The sequence below is a fragment of the Nycticebus coucang genome, chromosome 9, assembly GCF_027406575.1.
Source record: "Nycticebus coucang isolate mNycCou1 chromosome 9, mNycCou1.pri, whole genome shotgun sequence".
NCBI lineage: Eukaryota > Metazoa > Chordata > Mammalia > Primates > Lorisidae > Nycticebus > Nycticebus coucang.
Window position 1 is genome coordinate 67,163,177 of NC_069788.1, and position 25,614 is coordinate 67,188,790.

Consider the following 25,614-nt stretch of genomic DNA (forward strand, 5'->3'; position numbering starts at 1 on the left):
GTTAGTGCAATTTGCCATATTAAGAGAATATAGGCGAAAATCCTCTCAATTGATGTAGAAAATGCACTTGATGAAATGCAACATCCATTTGTGATTAAAATAAAAAACTATCAGCAAAATAAAAACAGAAGAAATTCTCAGTCTTCAGAAGTTATTCTTAGACTAATAATGTTGAATGCTTTTCCACTAATTTTGGTAGCAAAGCAAGAACATCCATTCTTAATACTTTCATTCGCAATATTTTAGAAGACGTAGCAATTTTACAAGGCGTAAAGATTCTAAGAGGAGGAATTAAACTGATTATTGTTCAAAGAATATATGACAAGAAAACTCTGTGGAATCTGCACAAATATTATTAAAGCTAATAAGTGTATTTAACAAAGCTTCAGGATATAAAGTTAGTATACACTATAGCCTAGCAAATAAAATTATAAAATTCTAAAAACATTACCCCAAATGAAATATCCAGGAATAAATATAATGAAGGATGTGAAAGATCTCTGTGTTGAAAACTATAAAACATTATTAAGAGAAACTAAAGATCTAAATAAATGAAAAGAAATGCCATTTTTACAAATTAGAAATTGACTATTGTTATGATGTCCATTCTCTCTAAATCTAAGATCAATTTTACCCAATTTCAATTAAAAATTTCAGTAGTTTTCTTTTATGAAAGAGGCAAGTTGACTCTCAAATAAATATAAAAACCCAGAGGATCTAAAATAGCCCAAAGAATCTTGTTAAAGCAGAACAAAGCTAAAGGTCTTACACTCATCAATTAGAAAACTTATTCTATGGGTTGTGAAATGAAGATAATGATCTACAAAGCTGAAACAAGTCTAAGAGTGATCAATTGAACAAAATAGAGAGTCCAAAAAGTAGCCACAGGAACATATATCTGTATCCACATACATAAATTGATTTTTAACAAAAGCACCAAGTCATTCCAATAGGGAAATGACTTTTCAACAAATTGTGCTACAATAACCTATTTGGGGAAAATAATGAATCTTGAACCCTCTCATACCATACACAAGAATTAATTTGATATGGGTAACAGAAGTAAACACAAAGACTAAAAACCTAAAGTTTCTAAGAAAAAAATTGGGAGTACATCGCAACCTTTGGAAACATAAATATTCTTTTTTTTTTTTTTTTAATAAGAGACAGAGTCTCACTTTGTCCCCCTTGGTAGAGTGCTGTGGCATCACAGCTCACAGCAACCTCCAGCTCTTGGGCTTAGGTGATTCTCTTGCCTCAGCCTCCCAAGTAGCTGGGACTATAGGTGCCCGCCACAATGTCTGGCTATTTTCGTTTTCTTTTGGTTTTTTTTTTTTTTTGCAGTTTGGCTGGGGCCAGGTTAAGAACCCGCCACCCTTGGTATATGGGGCCAGCGCCCTACTCACTGAGCCAATGGCACTACCCAGATAAATATTCTTTTTTAAAGACAGGGTCTGGTTATATTAGACTAGTCTCCAACTCCTGGGCTCAAGCAATCCTCCTGACTCAGCCTCCCCTCCCGAGTAGCTGGGATTACAGTTGCAAGGCATTGCATCCAACCAAAGACTTCTTAAGCATAAAAGGCATAATAATAAAAGAAGAAATTGAGAAGTCAAACTTTATAGAACTTAGTAACTTAAGTTCATCAAAAGTTACCATTAAAAAAGCAAGTTGTTTAGCCAGGCATGGCGGCATGCAGCTGTTGTTCCAGCTACTTGGGAGGCTGAGGCAGGTCCCTGGAGCCCAGGGCCTTAAGACTATAGTAAGTTATGATGGTCTGTGTGAATAGTCACTGCATTTCACCCTGAGCAACTGTTACTGGAAAAAAAAAAAAAAAGAACCATCAATCTACAGATCATAAAATGCACATTTTCTCTCGTATAGAATTTATATCCAGGATGTATGGAGAACTGTTAAAGATCAACATGTAAAAGACAACTCAATTTGTAAAAATAGAAAAATATTTAAACCTGCATGTCACACGGGAAGAACAAGTGGCTCTTAAGCTCATAGAAAGGCGTTCCACATCATAGATCATCAGGGAAATATCAACTGACGTCATAGCAAGATGTCATTTCACACAAATCAAATGGCTAAAGCAAATAAAAAGTAACAATACCAAATGGTTGCCTGAGTAAAGTAAAAATATTGACAATACTATACATGAAGCAATTGGAATTTACATGTGTTACTGATAGGAGTGTAAAATGATATGACCGCTTTGGAAAACTTAGAAGTTTTATGTTCTATAAGGTTAACCATAAACCTACTTATGGCCCTGTAGTTCTCCTCCCAGGTGTTTTCACAAGAAAAATGAAAAACAAAAAATAAAAAAGGGGCCTAAAAGACTTTTACAAGAATGTTCATAGCAGTCAATAATAAGTTTAAATTGGAAGCAATTCAATTGTACCTATACAGGAGAATGGATAAACATATTATGATATATACATGCAATGGACTACTATTCAGTGATAAAATGGAACAAGCCACCGGTGTCTATGACAATAACATGGGCAAATCTCAAAGATACTATGTTGAGCAAAATTAGCCAGATCCAAAGGAATCTACAAGGTCAGACAAGTTTGTGAACAAATCCTAGGAAAGTGCCACATAAACTCTTTGCTGAATAGCATTATGAGCACCTTCAAAGTACTTCCCTTGGCCATCCGGTGAGCATAGCGATATTCCACAATGAAGTATGTAGCACCTTTTTCAGAATGAGTTTATAAAATTAATTGTCAGATCTCACATGGTAATAACTCTGATGGCCATTCCAGAAAAAGAATTCCAAAATTGCTTTAAAGAGAGGTTCTACTGTCAGTGCATAGCTTCCAAGGGGCGGGGGGTACCTCAAAGGTGACCGTAATCATATTCAACAATGAGGTATGTAGCACTTTTTCTAGGATGAGTTTGAGAACATAATTGTCTGACCTTGTATACTTTATTAGCATATTTTATATAAACAAAACTAATTTGTGGTGACAGAAATCAAAAGGTTTCTTCTAATTTCCAGCAAGGCTTAGATATGTAAGAGAATTGATAAGAAAGGATATGAGTAACTTTCTGGGTGCTGGAGATATTCTATTTCTTGGTTTAGAGGGGTGCATAAAATTGTCAAATCTCACCAAACTGAGTAAGGTCCAGGTACTTCGTTGTATATAAATTTTATCTCATCAAAATTATCTTAAATAAAAAAAGACTCGTTTTTATAAATCAGCTTGAAAAATCAAAGGCAAAATCTCTGAAAACATTTATTGGAGAGAAACAAAATAAAAACATCCTGATACCAGTTGACTGCACCACCATTGCAATCTGACAACAGGATGACTCTGCATCTACTTCCTGTTGACTTCAAGCCTTTCTGGTGTTGTGACTTTGTCCAAGCTAGTAGAGATGCTGAGTGCCTTTGGCCCTGGGCCAGACAGATACAGAATTAACTGGGTGGAATTGACCAGCCAAAAGCAAATACTTAGTTTGGTATGAAAGTCAAGCGTCAACCAACAAACACATATTGCCAATTGGTGCTCATTGTCATGGCAGAGCTAGGCCTCTGGCAGAGACAGGCACGCTCCTAGGGAAGCTGCTTCTTTCCACTAGTTCCATGAGTCAAGTTCTTGAGCTGCTCAAGGCAGGCAGCAATAACAAAGAATTACTTACACACAAGCCAGTCATTCCTGATGTGCTTTCTTTTCCTGGACATTTTTGTTGATGGCATGAGCAGGCAAAGAGAGCTTAGAGCGAAACCCAAGTGTTAGTGAGAAATTGAAGTCGACAGATCAGTGAGGGGAGGGTGGGGAAGGCGGGAATGGTGCTGGAGCTATTCCCCATTGCCAGCATATTTCCCACTTGTCACAGTGCTCCATATTCTCTGATGTGTCCTTTCCCACAGAGGAGGTTCTTTGTGGGAAAGGGGAGGAAAGCTAGCTCATGGGAAAAAATGTCTCTCTGGCTGTGAGCAGTAAATTGGCTTGTGCCCAAGTAATGTCCTCAAGGTGTACCATGAGAGATGAAGTCACTTGGCTCCTTTTACCAGCTTCGGGATGGCGTCAAGACCTGACAAAGCCAGGCAACATGTACAAGGAAACTAATCTGGGGCAAGGCCGTGGCACTAGAGAAAGTCTTGCCGGCTGCAACAGAGGTGGGGACCTTTTCAATAAAAATAATAGAGAGGCCTCTACTCCAAAGAGGAAAGTGAGGTAGTGGAACAAGGAAATCACCTGCATTGAGGGAAAGTGAGCATCCGATGCCCAGGCCAGACCAAGACATATGTGCTCCCTGCCGCATGTAAAAATTCTGGTGCCCCTTCAAATGATTATTTTTTACATATTTGTTCAGCATGTATTTAGTGAAGATAGGGAAAAAAACTGCTTTTTCAGGGCATAGAGTGGTAAGTTTTCTTGAAATATAACACGCATATGGGAAAGAACAAATATAAAGCTTGAAGCATTCCCACAAAGTGGACACACCCGCGTTTTCAGGACCCAGACCAAGAAACAGAAGAACAGAACAGCCCCAGGCTCTCTTCTCCCTACCACCCCCACCTCAAAAGAGTTATTCTCTTGACTGCTAACACTGAGACTGTTTTTTAATTCATGAAGCTGTAAAACTCTGTACATTCACACTGAATTACTAAATTTATCATTTTAATTTATTTAGAGCTATCTTCCATTTCATGGTGCATGTTGGTGTTTGTAATCCAGAGCAATTTTTATTCACCCTCCAAAGTGGAGGTCAGGGTCATGTGTACTATTGCAGAGCACTGTTCCCTAGATAGAGCACCTCATTATGCCTTTTTTTGATTTCAGAATGTCTGTGACTGCTGATTTTGAGTGAATGCCAGGTGGCCGGACTAAGATGGTAGCAACTTGTCATTGCCCCTAATAACATTCATGCACAAAAATAAAAACAGATAGGCTGATGCTGGGAAGGAGTGTTTTTATTTTTACTCAAAGGCACCATCAACTTTGCCAGAAGTAGAACAATTTTTTATTTTTCCAGTAATGAAAGGAGTTGCATGTGGAAACCTGAGTTAACAGGCACTGTTTCTCTGATTTATTACTGTGATGTGTTAGCACCATTTCTTAGAGACTGCTATCTCCAAGAGATGCCGGGTCTTTTATCAGATGTATGTATTGCAAATATTTCCTTTAGTCTGTGGCTTGACAGACCTTATTATCTTCTGGCCTGAAACGCTGTAAGACTCTCAGTTCAGGCTTGCAGATGAGTTTAAAGCCAAGTATGGGAGAGATTCCAGTCATTCTCCTTGCAATGTGGTGTTGGGATTGGCATTTTGATTAACAGACATTGAAAGTGTGCCTCCTCTCAATGCTGAGGACCCAGGGACAAATCAGGCTCAGTCCCTCGCTTGTACGAACTGACTGTCAAGTGGGGACTCAGATGCGTAAACAAATACCAGAGTAGAGACTATAAAGCCCTTTTGCCTTGAGGAGTCCAGGAAGGCCTCACACAAGAGGAAACATTTGAGAAGAGTCTTCAAGGATAAGTAATATGTCACCCAGAACCAGGAAGAAAAGGCAGTTGTCTCTGAGGAAGTAGCATAAGAGCAGCCAAGGTGAGGAACAATTAGTGTAGTATTTCTCTGAGTATATGTAATCCAAGGAACACCTACGTCTGAAACATCTGAATGCTTGCTAAACCAAGATTCTTGGGGCCCGCCATGTACTTGATTATAATTTCTGGGGTTTGTGATCTGAGAATCTTCATTTTGTCAAATTTTCCAAGTAATTCTGTTGCACGCAAAATTAGAGAATAGTTGTCCCCACAATAGCAGAGATGGAAGGTAGAGGTGGAGAGTGAAGATGAAACAGGAAAAGTAAGTGGGAGGCACTTGGCGAAAGGGTTATGTGATGTGTTCAGGGCTGGTCTCAAGAGTGTCATGTGGAATGTTAATCTTTACAATTATACTATGTGGTAGATATTATTATCTTTGTATAATGGATGAATCGATGGAGACTTAGGAAGGTAAAATGCTTCCCAAAAGGTGTCATAAGTCGTGGACCCAGGATGTGAATCTAGGTGTATCTGAACATAGTGACTATGCTCTTTGCTATATAACTATAATCAAGCCACTTTCCTAAATGCATTTGTGCGAACCTGACTTCCTATCGTTTCCCATTCTCCTGATAAGCAAGGACTCTCTCAGCTGGGTGCAATGATTTGAGAAGATTGGAGCTCACCTTCAGATCCCTGTCATTGTGTGCGGAGGCCAGTCAGAGCCCTTTGAGCTCCTGATAAGAGATTTGGAGACCCAGTGATGTGTCCACCTCCTATGCTCTGGACTTCTATCTATCAATAATACTGTGAAGATTTTATTTTGATTCTTTCTGGCACTCGCTTGTTTCCTCCTGGTGTCTTCTTTTGGTTTCATGGTCTGAACATTTGACAACCTCTGAAAAATAGTTGATGGATTGCAGAGATTTAGTCTACAATCTGGTGCAAATGTCTTTATGATAAAATTATTTTTTTTCTTCTGGATAGATGCCTAGTAATGAGATTGCAGGATCAAATGGAAGGTCTAATTTTGTGTTCTTTGAGGAGTCGCCTTATTTCCATCCCAAAAGGTTGTATTAGTTTGCAGTCCCACCAACAGTGCAAATGTGCTCCCTTTTCTCCACATCCTTGCCAGCATCTATAGCTTTGGGACTTTGTGATGTGCGCTAATCTTACTGGGGTTAGGTGATATCTCAGGATGGTTTTGATTTGCATTTCTCTGATGATCAGGGAGGACGAGCATTTTTTCATATGTTTGTTAGCCATGTGTCTGTCTTCTTGAGAGAAGGTTCTAATCATGTCTCTTGCCCAGTGATAGATGGGATTATTTGCTCTTTTTTGTTGATTAATTTGAGTTCTCTGTAGATTCTAGTTAAGGACTTTGCCAGGTACTTTTGAGAGAAGGAACTGGAACCAGACAAGGGTATCCACTTAGTCTTGAATTAATAGTCTCATGAACCTATTTCTCAACTAGAGTTCCAGAAATCCTAACTCAGTCCACTGGTATGTCTCAACATTGTTTAAGTAACATCATCAGAAGCTTGTACCCAAATGTACCTGGCAAAGTCCTTTTCTACCAGGCTTTGAGAAAATAATACTATATTAAAGATAAAGCACTCTGGCCTGTAGCTGATTTGAAGAGCTCTCAAGGATGCAGCAGAGTAAAACAAAACAACTATCTGTAGATGACAAAGATGTAAAGTGGCTGTGGGTAAATTACTACTAATAGTATTCAAAAGTGAAAGATCTGATAAGGGTTCTTGACAGGAATAATGTGATAGGGAAATCTGGCTGTCAATGTAGCAGGTGAAACTAGATAATAAAGTCAATCCAGAAAGTTTTAGGTAAACTAATCTTGAACATAATGATTTCCCCTATTTTCAAAGAAGATTGGATATTACAGCCAATTTATAAAGACAAGTAAGCTTTTCTTTTTTTTTACAGAGGAGAAAATCTTTAGATATATGTTATATATGTAGGTGTAATAACTTTGATATGATGTGCCATGAACATACCTAGCATATAGTTAGACGATACCAATAATCTATCAAAAACATCAAGTAAAGAGATTTTGTGAGTCTGTAGTATGTCCTAAACATCCATGTGGTAATAAAAATCCATAGGCAAGTGATATAAATCCCCAGTTGGAAATCACTAGCTTAGAAGATACTAGATTCAAATTAAATAAATAAAATGTGACCAATTTAGTTTTCTTAAAAAATAACTGAAATTATGACTATTTGCCCTATTCTCTTGTGATCTAATATGGGGAAAGGCAGAATTAGGACTATAATAAATAGAAACACACCACGGACAGTGACAGTATGGGCAATTTTCTAGGAACATCTCATAACAGCACATCCTTTCTAAAATAGTTGTAACACTCTATGCATACACATTTTGCCTACTTAATTATTTCTAACACCTCTCTTTTTCATCTTTGTCAATGAAAGAACAAATCTTGGTAATTTTCCAGAGGCCCCCAGAAAAGCTCACAAATAGTTTTAAGTCTCCATGTCCTAGAGAAATCACAATGTCTGCAAAAGCCTGCATTGTAACAATGTTGTATGCCTGCACTGTCCAATTGTATAGCCACTAGCCAGAGTTATCTCCTATCTGGAAATCTCTTTATATTCTTTGAGGATAAAAATTTTATCTTGAGATAAAATTAAACATTTGTCAACAAAAAAGAAGCCAACAATCCCATCTATCACTGGGCAAGAGACATGAACAGAACCGTCTCTCAAGAAGACAGACACATGGCTAACAAACATATGAAAAATGCTCGTCCTTCCTGATCATCAGAGAAATGCAAATCAAAACTACCCTGAGATATCACCTAACCCCAGAGACAAGAGCCCACATCACAAAGTCCCAAAGCTATAGATGTTGGCATGGATGTGGAGAGAAGGGAGCACTTTTACACTGTTGGAACTGCAAACAAATACAACCTTTTGGAAGGAAGCAAAGAATGCAAAATTAGACTTTCCATTTGTTCCTGCAATCTCATTACTGGGCATCTATCTAGCAGGAAAAAAAATCATTTTATCATAAAGATATTTGCACTAGATTGTTTATCGCCACTCAATTTACAATGACCAAAATGTGGAAACAACATAAATGCTTCCCACCAATGCAGGAATGCATTAACAAGCTGTGGTATATGCATATCATGGAATACTATTCAGCTATTAAAAAAGATGGACACTTTACATCTTGTGTATTAACCTAGATGAAGTTGAAGCACATTCTTCTTAATAAAGTATCACAAGAATGGAAATGCAAGTATCTAATGTACTCAATACTGATATGAAATCAGAAGACTATCTAATACATACCCACATAAGAGAAAAACAATTCAATTCAAGATGGGGGGAGGGGGAAGGTAGATGGGTGTGCTCCCATTTAATGGGCACAATGTAAGGGTAAATGGCACATGTCCTAGGTGTGGGACATAACTACAACAGGGACTCTACCTAACAAATGCAAACATTGTAACCTAATTGTACCCTCATATTAATATGAAATAAAAATAAATAAATAAATAAAATCCTGTTTAAAAAGAGACCTATTTCCATTGAGCCATATTCAGACAATAAACAAAATACATGACTTACTTGTAAACAAAAAAAAAAAAAAGAAAGAAAGGAAAAGAAAAAAGAAAGGAAGGAAGGAAAGAAAAAGAAGAAGGAGGAGGAGGAGGGGGAAGAGGAGGAAAAAAGACTGAATGCAACAAGAATTAATTACATAGGATTGAATGAGCCACTTAGGAGAGATTGTGTTTCTTGTTTAGAATATGGTTGTTCTGGGCGGCGCCTGTGGCTCAAGGAGTAGGACGCTGGTCCCATATGCCGGAGGTGGTGGGTTCAAACCTAGCCCTGGCCAAAAAACAAACAAAAAAAAAGAATATGGTTGTTCTGATGATCTAGTTTCTGGATATGTAAGGAATCCCTTTACTTTTCCTTTTAAGCTATTTACACTCTGCTTTTATAAACTGAAATAAAATATTTGTAAGTGATAGCTTATTCTCTCTGCCTGACTACTCCAGAATTTCAAAAATCTTACCAAGTATTTTAGTTTTATAACAAAATAATAACGATTTGTATAGGTTCAGTAAGAATCTGTTCTTCTGGCTACTGTAATATAATTGAAAATATTGGTGATGCAACTAAGGCCTTGCCTAGAATATGACCAGATACTTTTAAGGAATAAGGTTAGCTTTATGGAGGTGATGCTTACAAAGCCCTCATGAGCAAAATAGTTCTGATATCTGGTTTATAGATTCTCAGCCTTACTTATTGAGTGAGTAAGGTCCCTTCCCAGGCACAGGAATCTTAAAATATTTGGAGGATCAGGAAAAAAAATCCCAAATTTATAGGCGTTACAGGTAAAATCTGCTAGCAAGTTCCTGACTTGGCTTTCTAACCTTAGAGACATTTTTTGAAGTCCAATCTATGATTTCTTATAAAAATTTCCAAAAAGCAAACCACAAAAACCTGTATGGTAAATCATTATTATTGTTGTACATATCTAAATATGCCAAATCTAATGAGATGGCTTATTTTGTGATCAAAAGTAATCTTTTTTTGATATTATTTTTGATCAAAAGTGGGTGACTATAAAGAAAGATTTTATGTTTTTTTTTTTTTAAGATTTTATGTTTCAATGGAAACTGTACATCTGAGAGCATACCTTCCAGGTTGTCCAATTTTAACCCTGTTCATTGTTTTTGAGATATTTTGGATCTCTTTTAAAATGTGGAATGTGAAAACTCTGTCTTGCCGGTGGAGTTTTAATTGACTTGCTCTCCCATTGTGGAAAAACCAGTCTGAATACCTACCTGTAAGTTGGACTAGATCCCATTACCTTCCCAAATTGTCAGTCCTTATCAGATTTTCGATCTTTCCAATTTCCTTCAATATCTGGCTTTAATCCTTCAAACAAATGTTTCCAATTTTTCTCCCTGCTGCCTGACTCAGTGTCACAGAGAACAAAAATCTGACTACCCACCTTCCCATGGGGACTGCAGGTTGTCTGTATCTGGTTGTCTTCCCTGGGACCTAAACTAAAGCTTAAGATATATGCAACTGACCATTGCTGAGCCCAATTTCCCCTTAGAAAAAGCACTGTCTGGGCCACTGTGCACCAAAAGCACTGCCATCCTAACTCCAGGAAACTCAGTGAGCAGCTCTGCATGACTGAAAGGTTTTCCCTCACTGACCTCTTAGCATCCGCTGAGCTGGTTACCCTCCGCATTCAACTCCTGGCTCTTTAGCATAACTTTTGCACTAATATTCTCTTTTTCATTGGTACCTTAAAATTTCTTCCTTTAAGGTACTAATCTCTAGAACCTTGAAACAACAGACCTTCCTCATCACTTCTGTATAGATAATTCAACCGGTTTTGAAGGTCCAACACCAAGACATCTTCAAAAATTGTTTCTGAAGACTCTTCACCCCACATGAGGAGGTTTATGATTGCTGTTCAGTGTTTCAGTGATAAATGATATTCATCTTGAACAAAAATGGGGACTGCCAATGTTGAACTTTATCCAAGCCCTGTGTTCCTCAAGAAATTCCCCCATCCTTTTGTGTTCTGAGAAATGGCTAACTCCAGAAAACTACACTGTTCTTGCTCTATTCTGCTCCACCTTTTTCTCAGCAGCTGACAGAAGACCCTCTCCATCCCTCTCAAGACTCCCAGAAGATTCAGGGATTGCTCCCTTCTTTACCTGCCTCTGTAAAACACCAGGTCACCTTTCTTTTTTTGAGACATTCTTTATCAGTGAACATTTTCCATATGGTAACAGCCTAAATAAAATCATCTCCTTCATTGTCCAATGCATCTGGTCTTTTGCCGAACTGAATGGCACCACTTGTCACCATTGTTCAGAGCAAAATGAACATGTCATAGGGAGACCAAACCAGTGACCAATATCCAGAGCAGGGACAGTTGGTATTGGTATCTTAGCAAGTTGTTCAAACCTGAAGAAGACATTGGAATTGACAGGTGGATTAAACAATTCCTACCCGTACATCAAGTGGGAATTCTTGACAAGGTGAAAGGACAATTGTGACTATCTGGCAAATATTAAGAGATTGGTGGGGCATTTGAGCTGTAGCTTTATGTGTTTATAAAATTATAAAATAGTTTTATGTTAAGTATAGAGACTTTTAGTGGAATTATTTCATTGTATTAGACAATATTTAATTGTATTTTCAAAATTCAGTCAAGACCTGTTAGAATTGCTTTCCTTTTATTTTTCAAGGCATTACCCCCCAAGTTTCAATCCAATCAATGTCACTTGAAAATAAGAGATAGCTGTCCTATTTCTTGTTGCTGTGTTTCATTGAATTAATTAGCCTTTCTGGATTTTAGCAGGATAAATCACCTCTTAATGATCTCTATACCTGTCTACCTTTCTTACGTATCAATCATGCAAGCATGTTAGATTATGTTCCTTTTATCGAGTCATCTGCAGACAAAACGTTGTGTTGAGCTCCTCCACACCTTCAAGCTTTAAATATTTGAAGTAGTATCTTGCTTACTTGGGGGCTCAGGTCCATTCCTTGCTATTTCTTCCTGTGAAAACTTCTCCAAAACCACCTGCCTTTCCCCAGGTAGAACTGATCACTGTCACTTTTATATTATCCTGGCTCTTGATTATCCCACAGTGTAGCCTTTATCACTTTGCAGTCTTCTTAATTCGAAAGGATAGGGAACGCAATTACCCAGATCATACTTCTGAACTAGCTGCCTGACCACGGATATTTTATGACTTTATCTCTCTCTTGTGTTTCCTGATCTACAAAATATGGTAAATAAAAGAAACTTCCTCAAAGGCTGGTTGGTAGTAAGGATAAAATGAGTTCATATCTGGAAGTTCTCAATATAGTATCTGGCATGTAGTAAGCACTACACAAATGCTAGCTAGCTATCTCCTGCATTTGTTTCTTTTGTAGTTAAGAGTTCCGTGAGGCCTGGAATGTTTATTGTGCATTCTCTCTAAACTCCAGATTCACATGTCTAATTCACTATTTCACATTTTACTTGGTTGAACAAAGCTTATCAAGTTCATTACATCTACATTGAAATATTTAAGATAAGATGATAATGATAACTACAACTGGCTTTAAAGTAATTCGGGAAGTGGGGGGGGAAATCCCAGTAGAGATTACCAAGCATATCTTAACAACAGTTAAAACTGAATGATGGCTGTATTGGCTTTATTATACTGCTCTCCCTGATGTTAGACATGTATAAGGATACCCATTGTCAACCTGAAAAACAGACAGACAGAGACTCTGCAAAAGAAAACTTATTCCAAGGGTGGCGCCTGTGGCTCAATGGAGTAGGGCGCTGGCCCCATATGCCAGAGGTGGCGGGTTCTAACCCAGCCCTGGCCAAAAACTGCAAAAAAAAAAAAAAAAAGAAAACTTATTCCTGAATGGACATTGCAACAGGAATATGTGTGCCATATTAAACTGTGTGCTTATTTTGAGAGGTAAAGGAAAGCATACGTTTTTAAAGGAAAAATGGAGAGAATTGCATGATAGTTTGAGATAATTACCCATGGCTACCAGGGTCAATAACAAGAGTGGCACCAATCCAAAGTTAGACAGACAGTTGCTGGGCAGATGTTGTCCTTGCAGAAGAGTATTTTTGTGTGTGTATAAGGTTGCAATGGCCATTGTGCAAGGTTGTGATTTTTGCAAGTCTTTTGGGATAGTTTTGTTATCGGGCATTCATGCACAAGTACCTGCCCATAATGGCCTTCCCTGGATCCATTTGTCAGAATTTTTAACACAAGTGACTCCATTTTGATTCTAACAACTTTCATTATATGATAAAAATTTTAAACTCTGTATGTTCAATATAGAAATTATTATATCTTTCAACCTTTCTCCCCAGTCTGGTCATTGTTTAATGTTCCCTGTCTCAGTAGATGGAACTTCTATTCCATACGCAGAGAATAGCAATGTAAGTTTTTTTTTTTTTTTAATGGAGAGGTAACTATAAATTATTTTTAAGCTCTTTCTAGCTCTGTGTTCATTGAAATTGTGATTGAAGTATTTGGGGATAGATTATTATTATGATAGTGATGTGCAGGAGGGGTTGAGGCACAGAGAAGCAGAAAGAACCACCCTATTGTGCCAAATCATTTACTACTAGAATTGAGCCTGAATGAAAGTACATTTTAGCTACACAAACTCTCCAAAGAAAGTCATATAAGTAGATCTTATAAATATTCTGTAATCTAGTCACATTCTGGCCAGAAAATTATCGTCCTAATCCCCTTCTTACTGAACTCTGTAACTCACCTATGTATTGATTAAGTCACTGAACAAGCATTTATTGAATGGCACATTATGCCTAAAGCTCTGAGTTTGAGGCCAGAAGCACTAGGTAAGGTGACAGTTCTCTGCCCCAGCCTGGTCTGCAGATAAAGGTATTTAGACATTGAGTGAAGCTTATCCTGATCCACAGTGACTGAAGATTTTCAGTTTGCCCATTCAGGTAAGAGCATTGCCAAGCACTATCAAACATGTCCCAGGTTTAATAACAAAATTATCTGGGTATGCTCTTATGGTCCAAAGTGAATCTAAGAGGTCAAGATTCAACTTTAAGATAACTCTGCCTCATGAGTTTTCCCAGAGTAAATGTAGAGCCCTAGCAAGCCCTGATCTAAGGCAAAGCTTGAGTTTGACAACCATAAAATTGCCCTGCAAACATCTCCAAGGAGACAAGGAATAACTAGAGTATTTCCACTTCTATCAATGGAAACCAGGGCATGAGTGAGGGGAATAAGAAGAATGAGAGAGATGATACAGAGGGATGACAAGGTGGCAGGATGCCAAAGGTGTATAAGTACAAAGATTTGGGGCCAAACTTTTCTGCAGGCATGAAGATAATGCTGTCTCGCTCAGTGAAGCTGTAAACAGAATAACTTACCTAACAGAGAACAGTTGTGATACTTCCTAGTCTGGCATAGGGGTGGGTACCAGGAAGACTATTTCCGTTTGCAAAATATTAAAATGATTTCATCCTGGTTAGCAAATAGCCATAAACCTGGCCTGGCTAGAGCCCACCAGGAGCCTGCCCCACAGTTCTGGCTCAGTCTGTTCCAATTGCTCTGTGCCTGTGGAAGCTTAATATTGCAAATATCATTCCTGGGTTCTTCCACAGCAATTTAGAGAGAAAAAGAGTGTACTAACGCAAAATTTAAAAAAGAAAAGAATAGAATGGAGAAACACAGAAGTTTCTGAGCCAGCAAAACTGTATGTGAGATTCCCCATGAGCTGCCTCTCTGAGCTGCAAGCAGCCTACCACGCTAGAGATCTACCTTTTCTGTCCTTCAGTGTCTCCAAGGCCTGAGCCCTTCTCTTTGTACTATCCAATGGCACCAGCCTGAGCTCTTTCTCTGATTACTACCCAGGATTTGAAGAAATTTCGTACCCCCTGCCATTGTTGTCATTACTGCTGTTTCCTACCTTGTGCTGGGTGTATGGCCAGTAGTTGTCAGTGAAGCCCTCCATGGCCCGACACTTGAGGCAGGTTTTGTAAAATCCAGCAAGTTTCCCACGAAGCATGCATTGGCCTGGTAAAAATGATGTAGTAAGCAAAATACCATACAACTAAATGTTCATGATTAGGGCTCAAGGGACCTGTGGAATTGATCTTCCTGGAAGAATAATAGAGTTAATTTCACTCATAGGTAATTTGCGTGCTGACAATAATCTACATTTATCCAAACTGCCTACCAGTGTATCCCATCTCTGGGAAAGTTTAAGAAAAAAAGGTATTGCATCTTGCCTGATGTAGGACTCTGGACAAGTCACTCACCCTTTCATTATGTTTTATTTCTTTGGGCTGTCAACTGGGCCAATAATATAGTCCCAATTTCCTAAAGGGAATGTTGTGGGGGAGTGGAGTAGAGGTCAAATAAGAATAGAGATGTGAAAATGCCAAGGGGGACCAAGTTGTCTACAAAGATGAGGGGCTCTTGTCAAGTCAGTAAGGTCATGAGAGCAAAAACATTCACTTGCCGTAGATACATCCTGAGCTCCACACCCAGTATCCCAGGAACTTTAAGTACAGAGATGAGAGGAAACCAAGACAGACAGAACTCCATTGAGAGCATAGCTTGAAAACAATGTGTTTTATACATTGAGAACTTGAGCTTGAAAATAAGCACAGAAGTTAAAAAACAAAACACAATGTTGCTTTGCATTACAGAGTAAAGGAGAACTGAGCAAAAGAGTTCCCCCTTCACTCATATTATATAAAGATTATTTGAGGATTAAAATCTAAAATGGAATAGCATTGAGTTCCTAGTTATGCTCCATTTCATCCTATAGAAATTGACTTAATGAGATTTTTATGCCTCCTGATATACCTCTTTTCTTCCCCTACATTTCTTGTTGTTCATCTTGAGGGGATAGGTCTCCCAATCATTATCTTTGAGGCTGAGGCAAAACTTTTACAAAGAGTGATTTTTCCTTTGCCACTCAGACCCCTCTATCAAGGTTTGATTGGGCGTCAGTTTCACCGACATCCAGGTGGCTCTGGGAGGAACAGCTGTGCTCAGGTGTTCAGATGCAGAGATGCTGCAGCTCTGTGTCATCATAGGTTAGTCATGTCCCTTTCTGGGCCTTGGCTTTTTCACCCAGGAAGACAAAATGCTGCTTTTTCTCAAGGTTAGAAGCAGCATTCTGCAGGGAACTCTGGGTTAGTATGATATCCTGAGTTATGTTTCAGGGAAGCACAGGCAGGATTAAAGCCAGTGGTTTCCACCAAAAAGGAAGCCAATCCCTGTGGGTAAAAACGAAGTCTTATTAGTAGGGATTCCCCTCTCCAAAGGTCACCACTCCCCACCCAGGGTCTTCTGGTCCTTGAAATCCTGAGATCAAAGCTAGCCTGGGCTGTTTATGTGAAGAGAGAAATCTGTGCTAAGTGAGCTTCCAGAAACCATGCTTTTATTGGGGGGGAAAAAAAAAAAAGGCAGGAAATGTGACAGACGACCCATCAGTTCACCCCTCAAGCTGGTGTGAACCTTGAATATTACTGAATTTTTCCTCTACATGTTTGAAAAATATTAATTTCCTATGAATCTTCCAATTTATTTTACTGCTAATCCTCATGCCCTGGAGTAGCTGCTCCAGGACTTTCATTTTCTTGCTGGTTACTGAAGCAGGAAGCCTCAGAGAAGACGATTTAAAGGTTTGAGTGGTAAAAAAACAAACAAACAAAAACTCTTATCACTCTTACTTGACCTATTTTCACTCTGTGGCTTCTCCCATTCCAACTTCCCCTTAAATATAGTCCCATATCCACTAAACTCGGGTCTTCATTTTTTTCATACCACTTCTCAACTTCTTTGTGTCATCTCAGACTCTTCAAGCAGTTAGAGAAATCCTCTCACTCCCTCATTTAACAGACAAGAAAACTCACTGTTTAAAGGGATCAAATCGTTTGCTCAAATGGACTAGTCGCCACATTCAGGCTGAGCGCCTTATCAATGTAGGTGAAACTCATTTTCCCCTTGAGAATTACACTCTGAAAAACAGTTTACTAGATAAAGTAAGCTTTATAGGCAATTCCTCATAGACTTTAGACTGTGCCTTAAAAAATTAATCAATAAATATGTAGGAAACAAAAGAAAAGTGTCAATAAAAATGAAAACACTGCCTAGGATACTGACTATCCACAGCTAAAGAGTGTTTCTTTTACATTCTTCTGATGTGTCACTGTTTGGACAGCAGTGATCAGCATGGGCTAATATTTGTGGAATGCTGGGCAATGTTTCAGACACTGTTAGAGGAGGGCAGTGAAGATTCTCGAAATCTGATAATCACTTATGGACACAAAATACTGTCCTCTCCCATCATGGTTTAGCAGAGCCAGCCAAGGCAAATGGAGAAAAAAGGGGTTCTGCCAGGCAGGTGACCTAGAATCAGGACCTGGTGCCTCCACCTCCATGGGCATGTGGCCAATCCTGGGCTATTGTGAAGCAGCAAGGGTATTCATTGTTCCTTAATAAATAAAATTCTTAATCTGAGCAAATAAAAAAATCACTCTGAGCCTCTACTTGCAGCTCTGAGCAGGGCACTTTCTAAAAGCAGCTCTGGTGTGGAACTATATATAAACAGATATATTCAGGTGGAGGAGTCATCTTGCCATTACTTCCTCTGGTCCATTAATATGGAGAAAGCACCTCTCACCACACCATCAGCTTAAACTGTTGGATCCTGCCTAATAGCTGAGCAAAGTTAATGGATGAAGTCCCCAGGGAGTTTTCAGGTAAAGGAAAAGCTGGAGGCTGCCATTTAAGACCTGTTAAAGCTGGATTTTTTTGTTTTGTATTGTTTTTACCTTAATGTGATATAGATCAACGTCTCGTTATAATTAGCCTAGGCTGTTCTCTTCTGTTACCTTCCTATGTAACCATCTTTAATCATTCTCCTTTATAATTTTTACCACTTTGGCCCACCCCTCTGGAATTTCAGAAGTGATTCAAAAGCAGTACAGTAAGGAAAAAAAATATTTATTTTCTAAAGTCATTACCTTGACAGGCAAAACAAAGCATTTTCTCAATTCCATTCAGAAATACATTTTTAAAAAAATACATAGACCAATATGGCCTGCCCAAACATATATTTAACATGGTAAATATAAGGAATAAATTGTTTGAATATAAATATCTATAAAAAAATAAGCACATCAAAATCCAATCCAACCTCTTCCATTAGACAGTTTATATAAAGGAAAAGAATTTCACTGCTTTAAAGCATAACCAACATTTACTTTTCTGTATCTTTCATAAACAACCCTATACCATTGTATTTCCAAAAATCAAGGCAAGGGACTCTTCTGATTCAGTTATCTTTTTTCTTATGAATCAGAGCTAGTAGATTACCATGAAAATGTTATATCTACTATTGACAGATCAGACCAGACTTGTATGTAGTATGGGGCTTGAGGGGAGGGGGCTACAGCAGGGGAGGAGTTTGGGGTAAGAATTAAGGTGGAAAATACTTTGGTCAGAGTGCAATACAGGTGAGGTAGACACATATTATGAAACACATCCTGATTTTCAGTAGTAACAGTTTTGCATTTTATGAAATTTTTAAAGTCTTTCTTTCTTTCTTTCTTTCTTTCTTTTTTTTTTTTAAACAGGAGTATTTGTCCTTCAAGTGTGTTTTCAATTTGTGCATTCCTTAGAAAATCTTTGCATGGACTTTGGAGTTTCTCCCTGAAATGTGCCAGGCGCCTGAGTCAGACACAGAGCCCTCCCTTAGGACCTTCTTCAGAAACTCCACCCTCTTGTGGAATCTCCTCCCTCCCTCCGAGGGATGCCACCCTAATTCAAATATCTTGTGTCTTTCTGCTTTCTAAGAGGTCCATTGTCATCCCCAAACAAAAGAAGAGCCGAAAGCAGTTACCACTGATGGAAGCAAATGAAGACAGTTTGGGGGCACTCCTTAACTTTTCTCGGAATGATTAGAACAAGGACGCTGGTTCTTTGCCAGTCAGGAACAAGAAAGAAATGGTCTAAGCAAGGAAGACACTTCTGCTCTGATCCCAGCCAGCCTGGAGAGAGTGCAGAGCTGGCCATATGTCTCTCTCCACAGAGGCCATGTTTTCAGACAGTCCCAAAAGCTCTGCGATCAATGTGTTCGGTTGTGGTTCACCTTCTGCTCTCGGTAGAGCTCAGCTTTCAGCTTTGCAACACGAAAAGATGTTTTGATGCTATTGCTCATGGCCTCCAACCTATTAAAACATGATAAGAGCAAACAAACCTTATTTTTTAGAAAAAAAAAACAAAACACTCTGCAAAAGAAACATCTAAAATTAGAATCTGGCACAAACAAATCTAAATCTAGTTCAGAACGTTCACCAGCAACCACAGCTCTTTGATAAAACCTCAACTGGTATCTATTACCATTATAAAAATAAAGCCTTGCCCCGTATGCTTAGGATGGGGGAGAAGGGTCATATGTTCAATTCCAAGGAGATTTGGGCATTAAATACATAGATAAATAAATAAACTAGAGGTGCTCTTATTCCTTCTATAGCCCCATCCAACCTCCACAACTGTGGGACTCGGCATAAGTTTCAAAGAGTCAAGGGCATCTTCTTAATCACATAAGAAATCGAAAGTAACATAGTTGGCAAGAGAGAAAAAGAAAGGAGGCATGCAGGTAGGCCCAAAGCAAATACTTTATGGTAATTTAAAAAAAAGAATTTTGGCTTTTTGCAGGCCTAAGGCTTGCTTTGTGCAGGAGAAGAAAAGAGGGAAGAACTATAATGCTGATTTAGTACTTGACATAAACCAATAAAGGGAAAAAAATGATAATGACCCGCTTGAGGTCATAACTATGGAAATGATCATGGCAGGTCTGAAAGAATAGACAGCTGAGGCCTGTCTCCCGGATCAGTAGTAAACAACTCAGAAATAATTCCTGACTGCCAGGCCTGTGCTTAGAACAATTTAATCATAGCACTTCTTGCCACTAGATTTCTAGGAAAAGTTTCCATAGACCATGATAGAGAAATGTAGAACATATGACAGATGTTGAAAGTAGGTTTTCTCCCTCCAGCTTGTGAATTCCAAACACTTTAGCATTTGGAAAGGTCATCACTACAGAGCTGCTCAGGGCAACCCTGCGGTGTTGCCTCATGCAATGGTCCCAGCCCATGCCAGGCTCTGTTCCAGCCCATGACCGACTAGGAAACGAGAGAGCTTTTGGAATGATTTTGGCTGGCCACCAAATGCATTTCCCTATTAAAAAAAAAAAAAAAGATAATAAACCTGAAAAACAGTATGTTCTAATCTCACCAACCCTACCTAATGACTTTATTTTCCCTTTGGCCATTTGAATAACTGCTACTTTCTGAATACCATACATGGCGCTATGATTTTTTTTTTTAAGAAATGTACTCTCCTTGAAAGGATTTTTAACTTCTCAGGGAAAGTGGTAAAGACATTGACTCAGAGAGGCAACTGAGATATGACCCAATGACAAAGATGTTGCCTTTCAGTATATTTTGCTTAGAAAATCAACCTGTAGACCAAATGTTGGGTGCTAAAATCCAGAGGCAAGCAGTGGCATTCAAGGCCTTCATGGATATATCTAAGAGAGATTTCTCCATTGTTTTTAATCTACAGGACAAAAAGATCCCCTCTGTTATTGACTTCTAAATCTTTCCCCCACCTATGTAGGAAGAACCAGGGGAGAAGGCTGTTAGCATTGCTGACCAGGGCTGACCATTCTTATGGAACTCTTACCTTCTAATTTTTCTTCCTTCCACTAGCTGCTGATGAATACACTTCTTCCCAAGTTTAGAGCAGTCTTTTCCTTTCTTATTTTTATTCCAGCCTTTCTTCATAGTGTCTTGGGCCCTGTTAACAGAGAAAAACATTTCACCAATGATATCTTCAGTTTTACCTTGACTTTCAATGTCTCTATTCCTCTCTCTAAAACAAAAAGGCAGAAACCAAACAGGAAGGAGGTCAGGAGGCGGAGCTGTTCAATTGATTGAAAACAAAGGTATTTCTACTCACCTGAGTTCTTTTCCTGCTTGGCAAAAACTCCAGCACTTCTTGTCTTGTTGGCTAGCACACTGGCATCTACTCCTGTCGTCTGTTGCCTTTGTAGGAAATAAATCCTTCAAGGAGCGCTTGGACCTAGAAGGGCTTCCAAGTCCATAGGGAACAACGTGCCTATTATCAAAAGAGAGAAACAAAAAGTATTAGCATAATTAATCGTCTTCAAAACGATACTTTCTTTGGGGGCACACTCATTCCATTAGGCATACAAGTAGCTCATCACACAGTGCTTGGGAACATAACTTAGGACAGTTCAGTGTGATGAGGCTCAGGAACCCATAGATGATCCTGGGTGTGTGTACCAGGACCAAACCAGGAACGAACCAGATTTTCTAACTCAATAAAATTCCATTTTGACTCGTAACAGAAATTCAGTTTCTTCTTGACACAAGCAATGTTGGGTCCCCCCCACCAAATTATGACATCCTTGCTTAGTATCTGTTTCATATTTTCTTCCTCTTTTAAAGGTCTATTTAGTTAATAGCTATTGGTGAAAGCACAGAAGGAGGAGACTTCAATGCAGAATTATGAGTCACAAGGTTTTTAAAACCTATTTTCAATTCAAATCATATATGATAATGTTAAAAGTGCCCCCTGAGGGGTAGGAAGAGACACGGGCCTGCAGCTTGGTGACACTGCATGGCTGTAGACGAACTCATTGCCAGAGCGCTCTCCAAAAATTCCCAATGGGTTCCTGTGAGTCTCACTCAAGGAATAAAGCCCTCCTCTTGAAGTATTACCTTACTAAGCATTCGGCTCACTGTCTTTTTTGTTGGTTTGGTTTTGTTTGGATTTTGGTCATCGCTCCCCCTACTATGACATTGCAGACACAGTGAATGTGCGCTTGCAATTGACTGCTTCTGACAATGAAGTAGTGTCCAAGGCAAAGGGGGGAAAACCGCTTTTCTTCACTCTGGAGGCAAATGAGAACCCTATGAATGGCATTTCTATTTCTGCCTTGCAATGGGCTTTTCTAAAGAGAAAGCACAGAACAGGAGGGGGACTCAGGTTCCAGTTCTAGCCCTGCCACAAACTCATTCCTGCACAGATGACTTCAATATCTTGGCTCTTAGTTTTTCTATAAGTAAAATGATGGGATTGCATCATAACCTTCTCTAATCTTTCCTGCCTCTCAATCTCTACCCTCCCATGAGAAGCACGGGTTGGACTAATCCACGCTGACCTCGGCAGCTCATTCCCTAAACCTCATCAGCTCCCACTGAGAGCACCCCGAGGGCCCACCTACTTGGAGCTCCTCATCTGAAGTGTGCAGCAGCCTCCTGCTTGTCCTCAGCCCTTTTCATCTATCCTAAAGAGCAGCCTGAGCCACAGGGCCTCGGAAGCTTCTCCTCTCCCCTCCCTTGGGCGAAGGACCAAAATGTCCTACTATTTTCAGGAATGGAGAAGCCCAGAAAAGTCCCCATGGAGGCACTTTCATCAGGGTCCAAACCAGAAGCTCCCCAGAAAAGGAGCGCTGACCGAATGACTAGAGTTACGATGCCCTCTAGAGACTCACTCGGGAGTGTTGACCCAGATGATATCCAGGTGGCAGAAGTAGACACACTCTTTATCCATCAGGGACGAGCAGGAGCAGCGCTTGGACCTGCGGGGCCGCCAGGGTGCACTGGGAGAGGGCTTCTCCACTCCCTTGTCATTATCAGCCCCGTTGCTGAGCTCAGCGCCAAGGACTGCTGGGGAGAGAAAAAGCAGGTCAGTGGGGGATGTCTCCTCAGAGGCCCCAAGTCACGCTGGGTCCTAAGACTTACAGCAGAGCTAGCAGCACAGACAGACACCGATGAAGCACACAGCCTGATGTCAGCAAGAGACACAGCAGACAGAAAAGGGTTCTTTATTCCCCCCCCTTAACCTGATTACACTTTTACCCTCATTGGCTTATCCACAGATTATACAAAGGCAGAGAAGAAGAACACCTGAGGAGGAAAGCTCCCTTGAAGCAGGCTTCAAGGCAATGCTAACTGGTGGAAATTTGGGTTGGTTTCTGCATGGGACTTAGTAGGACAGCACAACCCAGAGTGGTTTAAAATTGGCTGATGGCTAAAGATACATCGCATTGTTACCTAAGGGCCACTTCCCCATTTAGGATGTCCTTCCTTTTGGGGGGGTACCCCCCACTTCACACCCTGTAGAGGGCTCGTTGTAGCCATCAAAGAAAATATATACCTGTTGAATCAGGTAGGGGTGAGAACACTGACTAAATGATGAGAGACGGAAGAGAAATGAACTCTCCCAAATTCATTTCAGGTGGGACACTCCACAGACGCCAGAGAGCTAAGGCGAAGCAAAGAAGCAACTCAGGGGACCCAGAAATCCGAAATCCTTGGGTAGTTTGCCTTGGGTGCAATCTGCCACCTGCCCTTTCCCACTTCTGATCGCCTCTTCCTTCTGACAATATAACCCCGCAGCTTATCTGCCTAATATTGTACATTTCAAATGATCAGACACATTCCAGGAGTTTCATCCCCTTGACATCCTTTCTCTTTAGTTAGAGTCATGCAAAGACAAAAAAAGTGCATTGACCCTAAAAAAAGAGGGGAGCCAGGCAGATGCACACGGACGGTCTAAATCCTTAAGCAGTCAAGAATATTCTAGTTCCCTTCCCAGGACAGGTGAATACAACTGAAAAGAGCTCACGCTGCTTTGGGTGCCAAAAACCTGCCAAAAGAAACTTAAAGTCAATAATGACGAATTTTAAAGAAAACATCTGCTTCACCTTGAAACCCTGGGGCAGAGAGTGGGGGGGGGTATTCAACAGACTGTTGTTCTGCAAGTGATTTGACTGCTCATATATTCCTTGAATAACTTGAATAAAATTCCTTGGCTTCAACCTGAAATGTTTCAATACTTTGCACATTACCACTCTATTAAAACAGTGTTTAAAGAAGGTGCGTATTCCTATATGGCCTCTGCATCTGTATGAACACATACATTGGATGTATTTAACCTTTGGCTAAATAATATCTATTCTCTTCTTGGGCTATTTTTTTTTAAAGCCCAGAACACCTATTATGCAATAATTAAAATAATAAGTTATGTTAATGCTATGTTATTATATTGTATTCCTCAGTTGTATTCAGTTGAGGAATTTTAAATTTTTCCCTAGAAAACTTCAGTAACTTGGAGGACTAATTCCCAGACACTTGCTCTCTAAGCCGCAGTCATCAGAGAAGGGAGAAAAACAGAAGCAGGGAAAGCATTAAGATGGATAAGGAGACAGAAAGGCTCGGAGATTCACAAGCCAGCGTGCCTACCTGTTTCTGGAGTTCCTTGGAATGCCACAAATAGCAGAGAGAAAATCACGGGGAAATAATCCATTCTGGAAAAGGGAATCAAAAACCTCCCGTGCAAACAGAACCTGAAGCAAAAGCAAGAATAACAGCTCCAGTTCCCTCGGAGCCTTGCGGGTTGTTCAGGTCTCGATCCTGCAGGCTCAGTGCCCTTCAACCGGGAGAGAAAGCCGGAAAAAGCCGTTCCTGGCGGTCGGGACGGCGGCGGGAGCGGGCTGCGGGCGCGCGAGGCGGCGGAGGCTCCCGGAGCGCAGCCGAGACTCGAGACCTGCTCGCCCCGGCGCGGATGCAGAGGCGCGTCTGTCTCGGCCAGCTCTCCGCAGGCTTTTTATATTGAACCCCTATAGAGTGGGGGTAAACAGCTCCGACTTTATTCCAGCCCCAGACAATGTTATTGTGTTATTAGTCACCAACAGGCAACGTGCAGCTGGAGATAAGGCCAGGCTCGAAAGGAAATCACTACTAACTTCAGAGGCAGACGCCCGCCGTCTGACAATTCAGGGGCAGGGCTAAGAAAAAGAAAATACCCATTGGAGACCTTTGGTAAACCTGCCCGCGCTGTGTGCTGCGGTTGGCTTCCCCTTTGCGAGCTGCCAGCCCCGGAGGTGAAGAATCAGAAGAGGGACTCCAGAAAAAAGTCATACCATTGGTATGAAAAGTATGAGCTACAGTTTAAATAGATTGTATTGTTGTGTGCGGGGAATTTTTTAAATTGTTTTTCACTTCATTTTCCTTTTATGTCTCTCGGATCCTGGTCTCGGTCGAACCAGGGACCGCTCTCCCTTTTCACTCCCCCCTACTGGGGGCGTCAAAGGATTGTGGCAGATGCATGTACTTTTCTCTTACTTCAAGCCCCCGCCCCCAAGCCTTTTTTGATAAAAGTACTTTGAGTTTACGTGAGAAAGATCTGTGAGGGATTGACAAGAAAGGGAAACTTAAAAAAAATAATATAAAGCTGTTTTGAGCACATACCCCCTCTTTTCAATATCAGAGTCCCCCTGAGCTCTTTTCTGCGCCCACCCTTCGCGTTCCGAATCGCAGCACGGTCAAAACCACCACTTGTAGGAAACGCGGGAGAACACCAGGGGGAGACGGAGAGCTACTGGGGCTGATGTGTTGGGACAGAGAGTTTCTGGGTTTCTAAATGACAGAAGGGAATGAGACCCGTGTTGGGGGCCCAGGAAGGGC

At 40.1% G+C, this 25,614-nt stretch overlaps 1 protein-coding gene across 1 annotated transcript; it reads right to left on the reverse strand.

Moving 5' to 3' along the window:
- Window positions 1-18,034: 18,034 nt before the first annotated feature.
- Window positions 18,035-24,818, reverse strand: EDN1 (endothelin 1). The gene is made up of 5 exons (XM_053603784.1): window positions 24,391-24,818; window positions 22,638-22,812; window positions 21,077-21,235; window positions 20,801-20,914; window positions 18,035-19,281 (listed from the first exon to the last, which is right to left on the reverse strand). The coding sequence occupies exons 1-5, from the start codon at window positions 24,452-24,454 to the stop codon at window positions 19,179-19,181; spliced, it is 615 nt and encodes a 204-aa protein (XP_053459759.1). The 5' UTR covers window positions 24,455-24,818; the 3' UTR covers window positions 18,035-19,178.
- Window positions 24,819-25,614: the final 796 nt, after the last annotated feature.

Excerpts from the sequence above, each read along its gene's own strand:
- EDN1 (XM_053603784.1), bottom strand. The coding sequence starts at position 24,454 with ATGGATTATTTCCCCGTGATTTTCTCTCTGCTATTTGTGGCATTCCAA. Across the intron at positions 21,236-22,637 it reads ATCTGGGTCAACACTCCCGA|GCACGTTGTTCCCTATGGAC; the intron begins GTGAGTCTCTAG and ends TTTTGATAATAG. Across the intron at positions 19,282-20,800 it reads GAAGGAAGAAAAATTAGAAG|GTTGGAGGCCATGAGCAATA; the intron begins GTAAGAGTTCCA and ends ATGTTTTAATAG.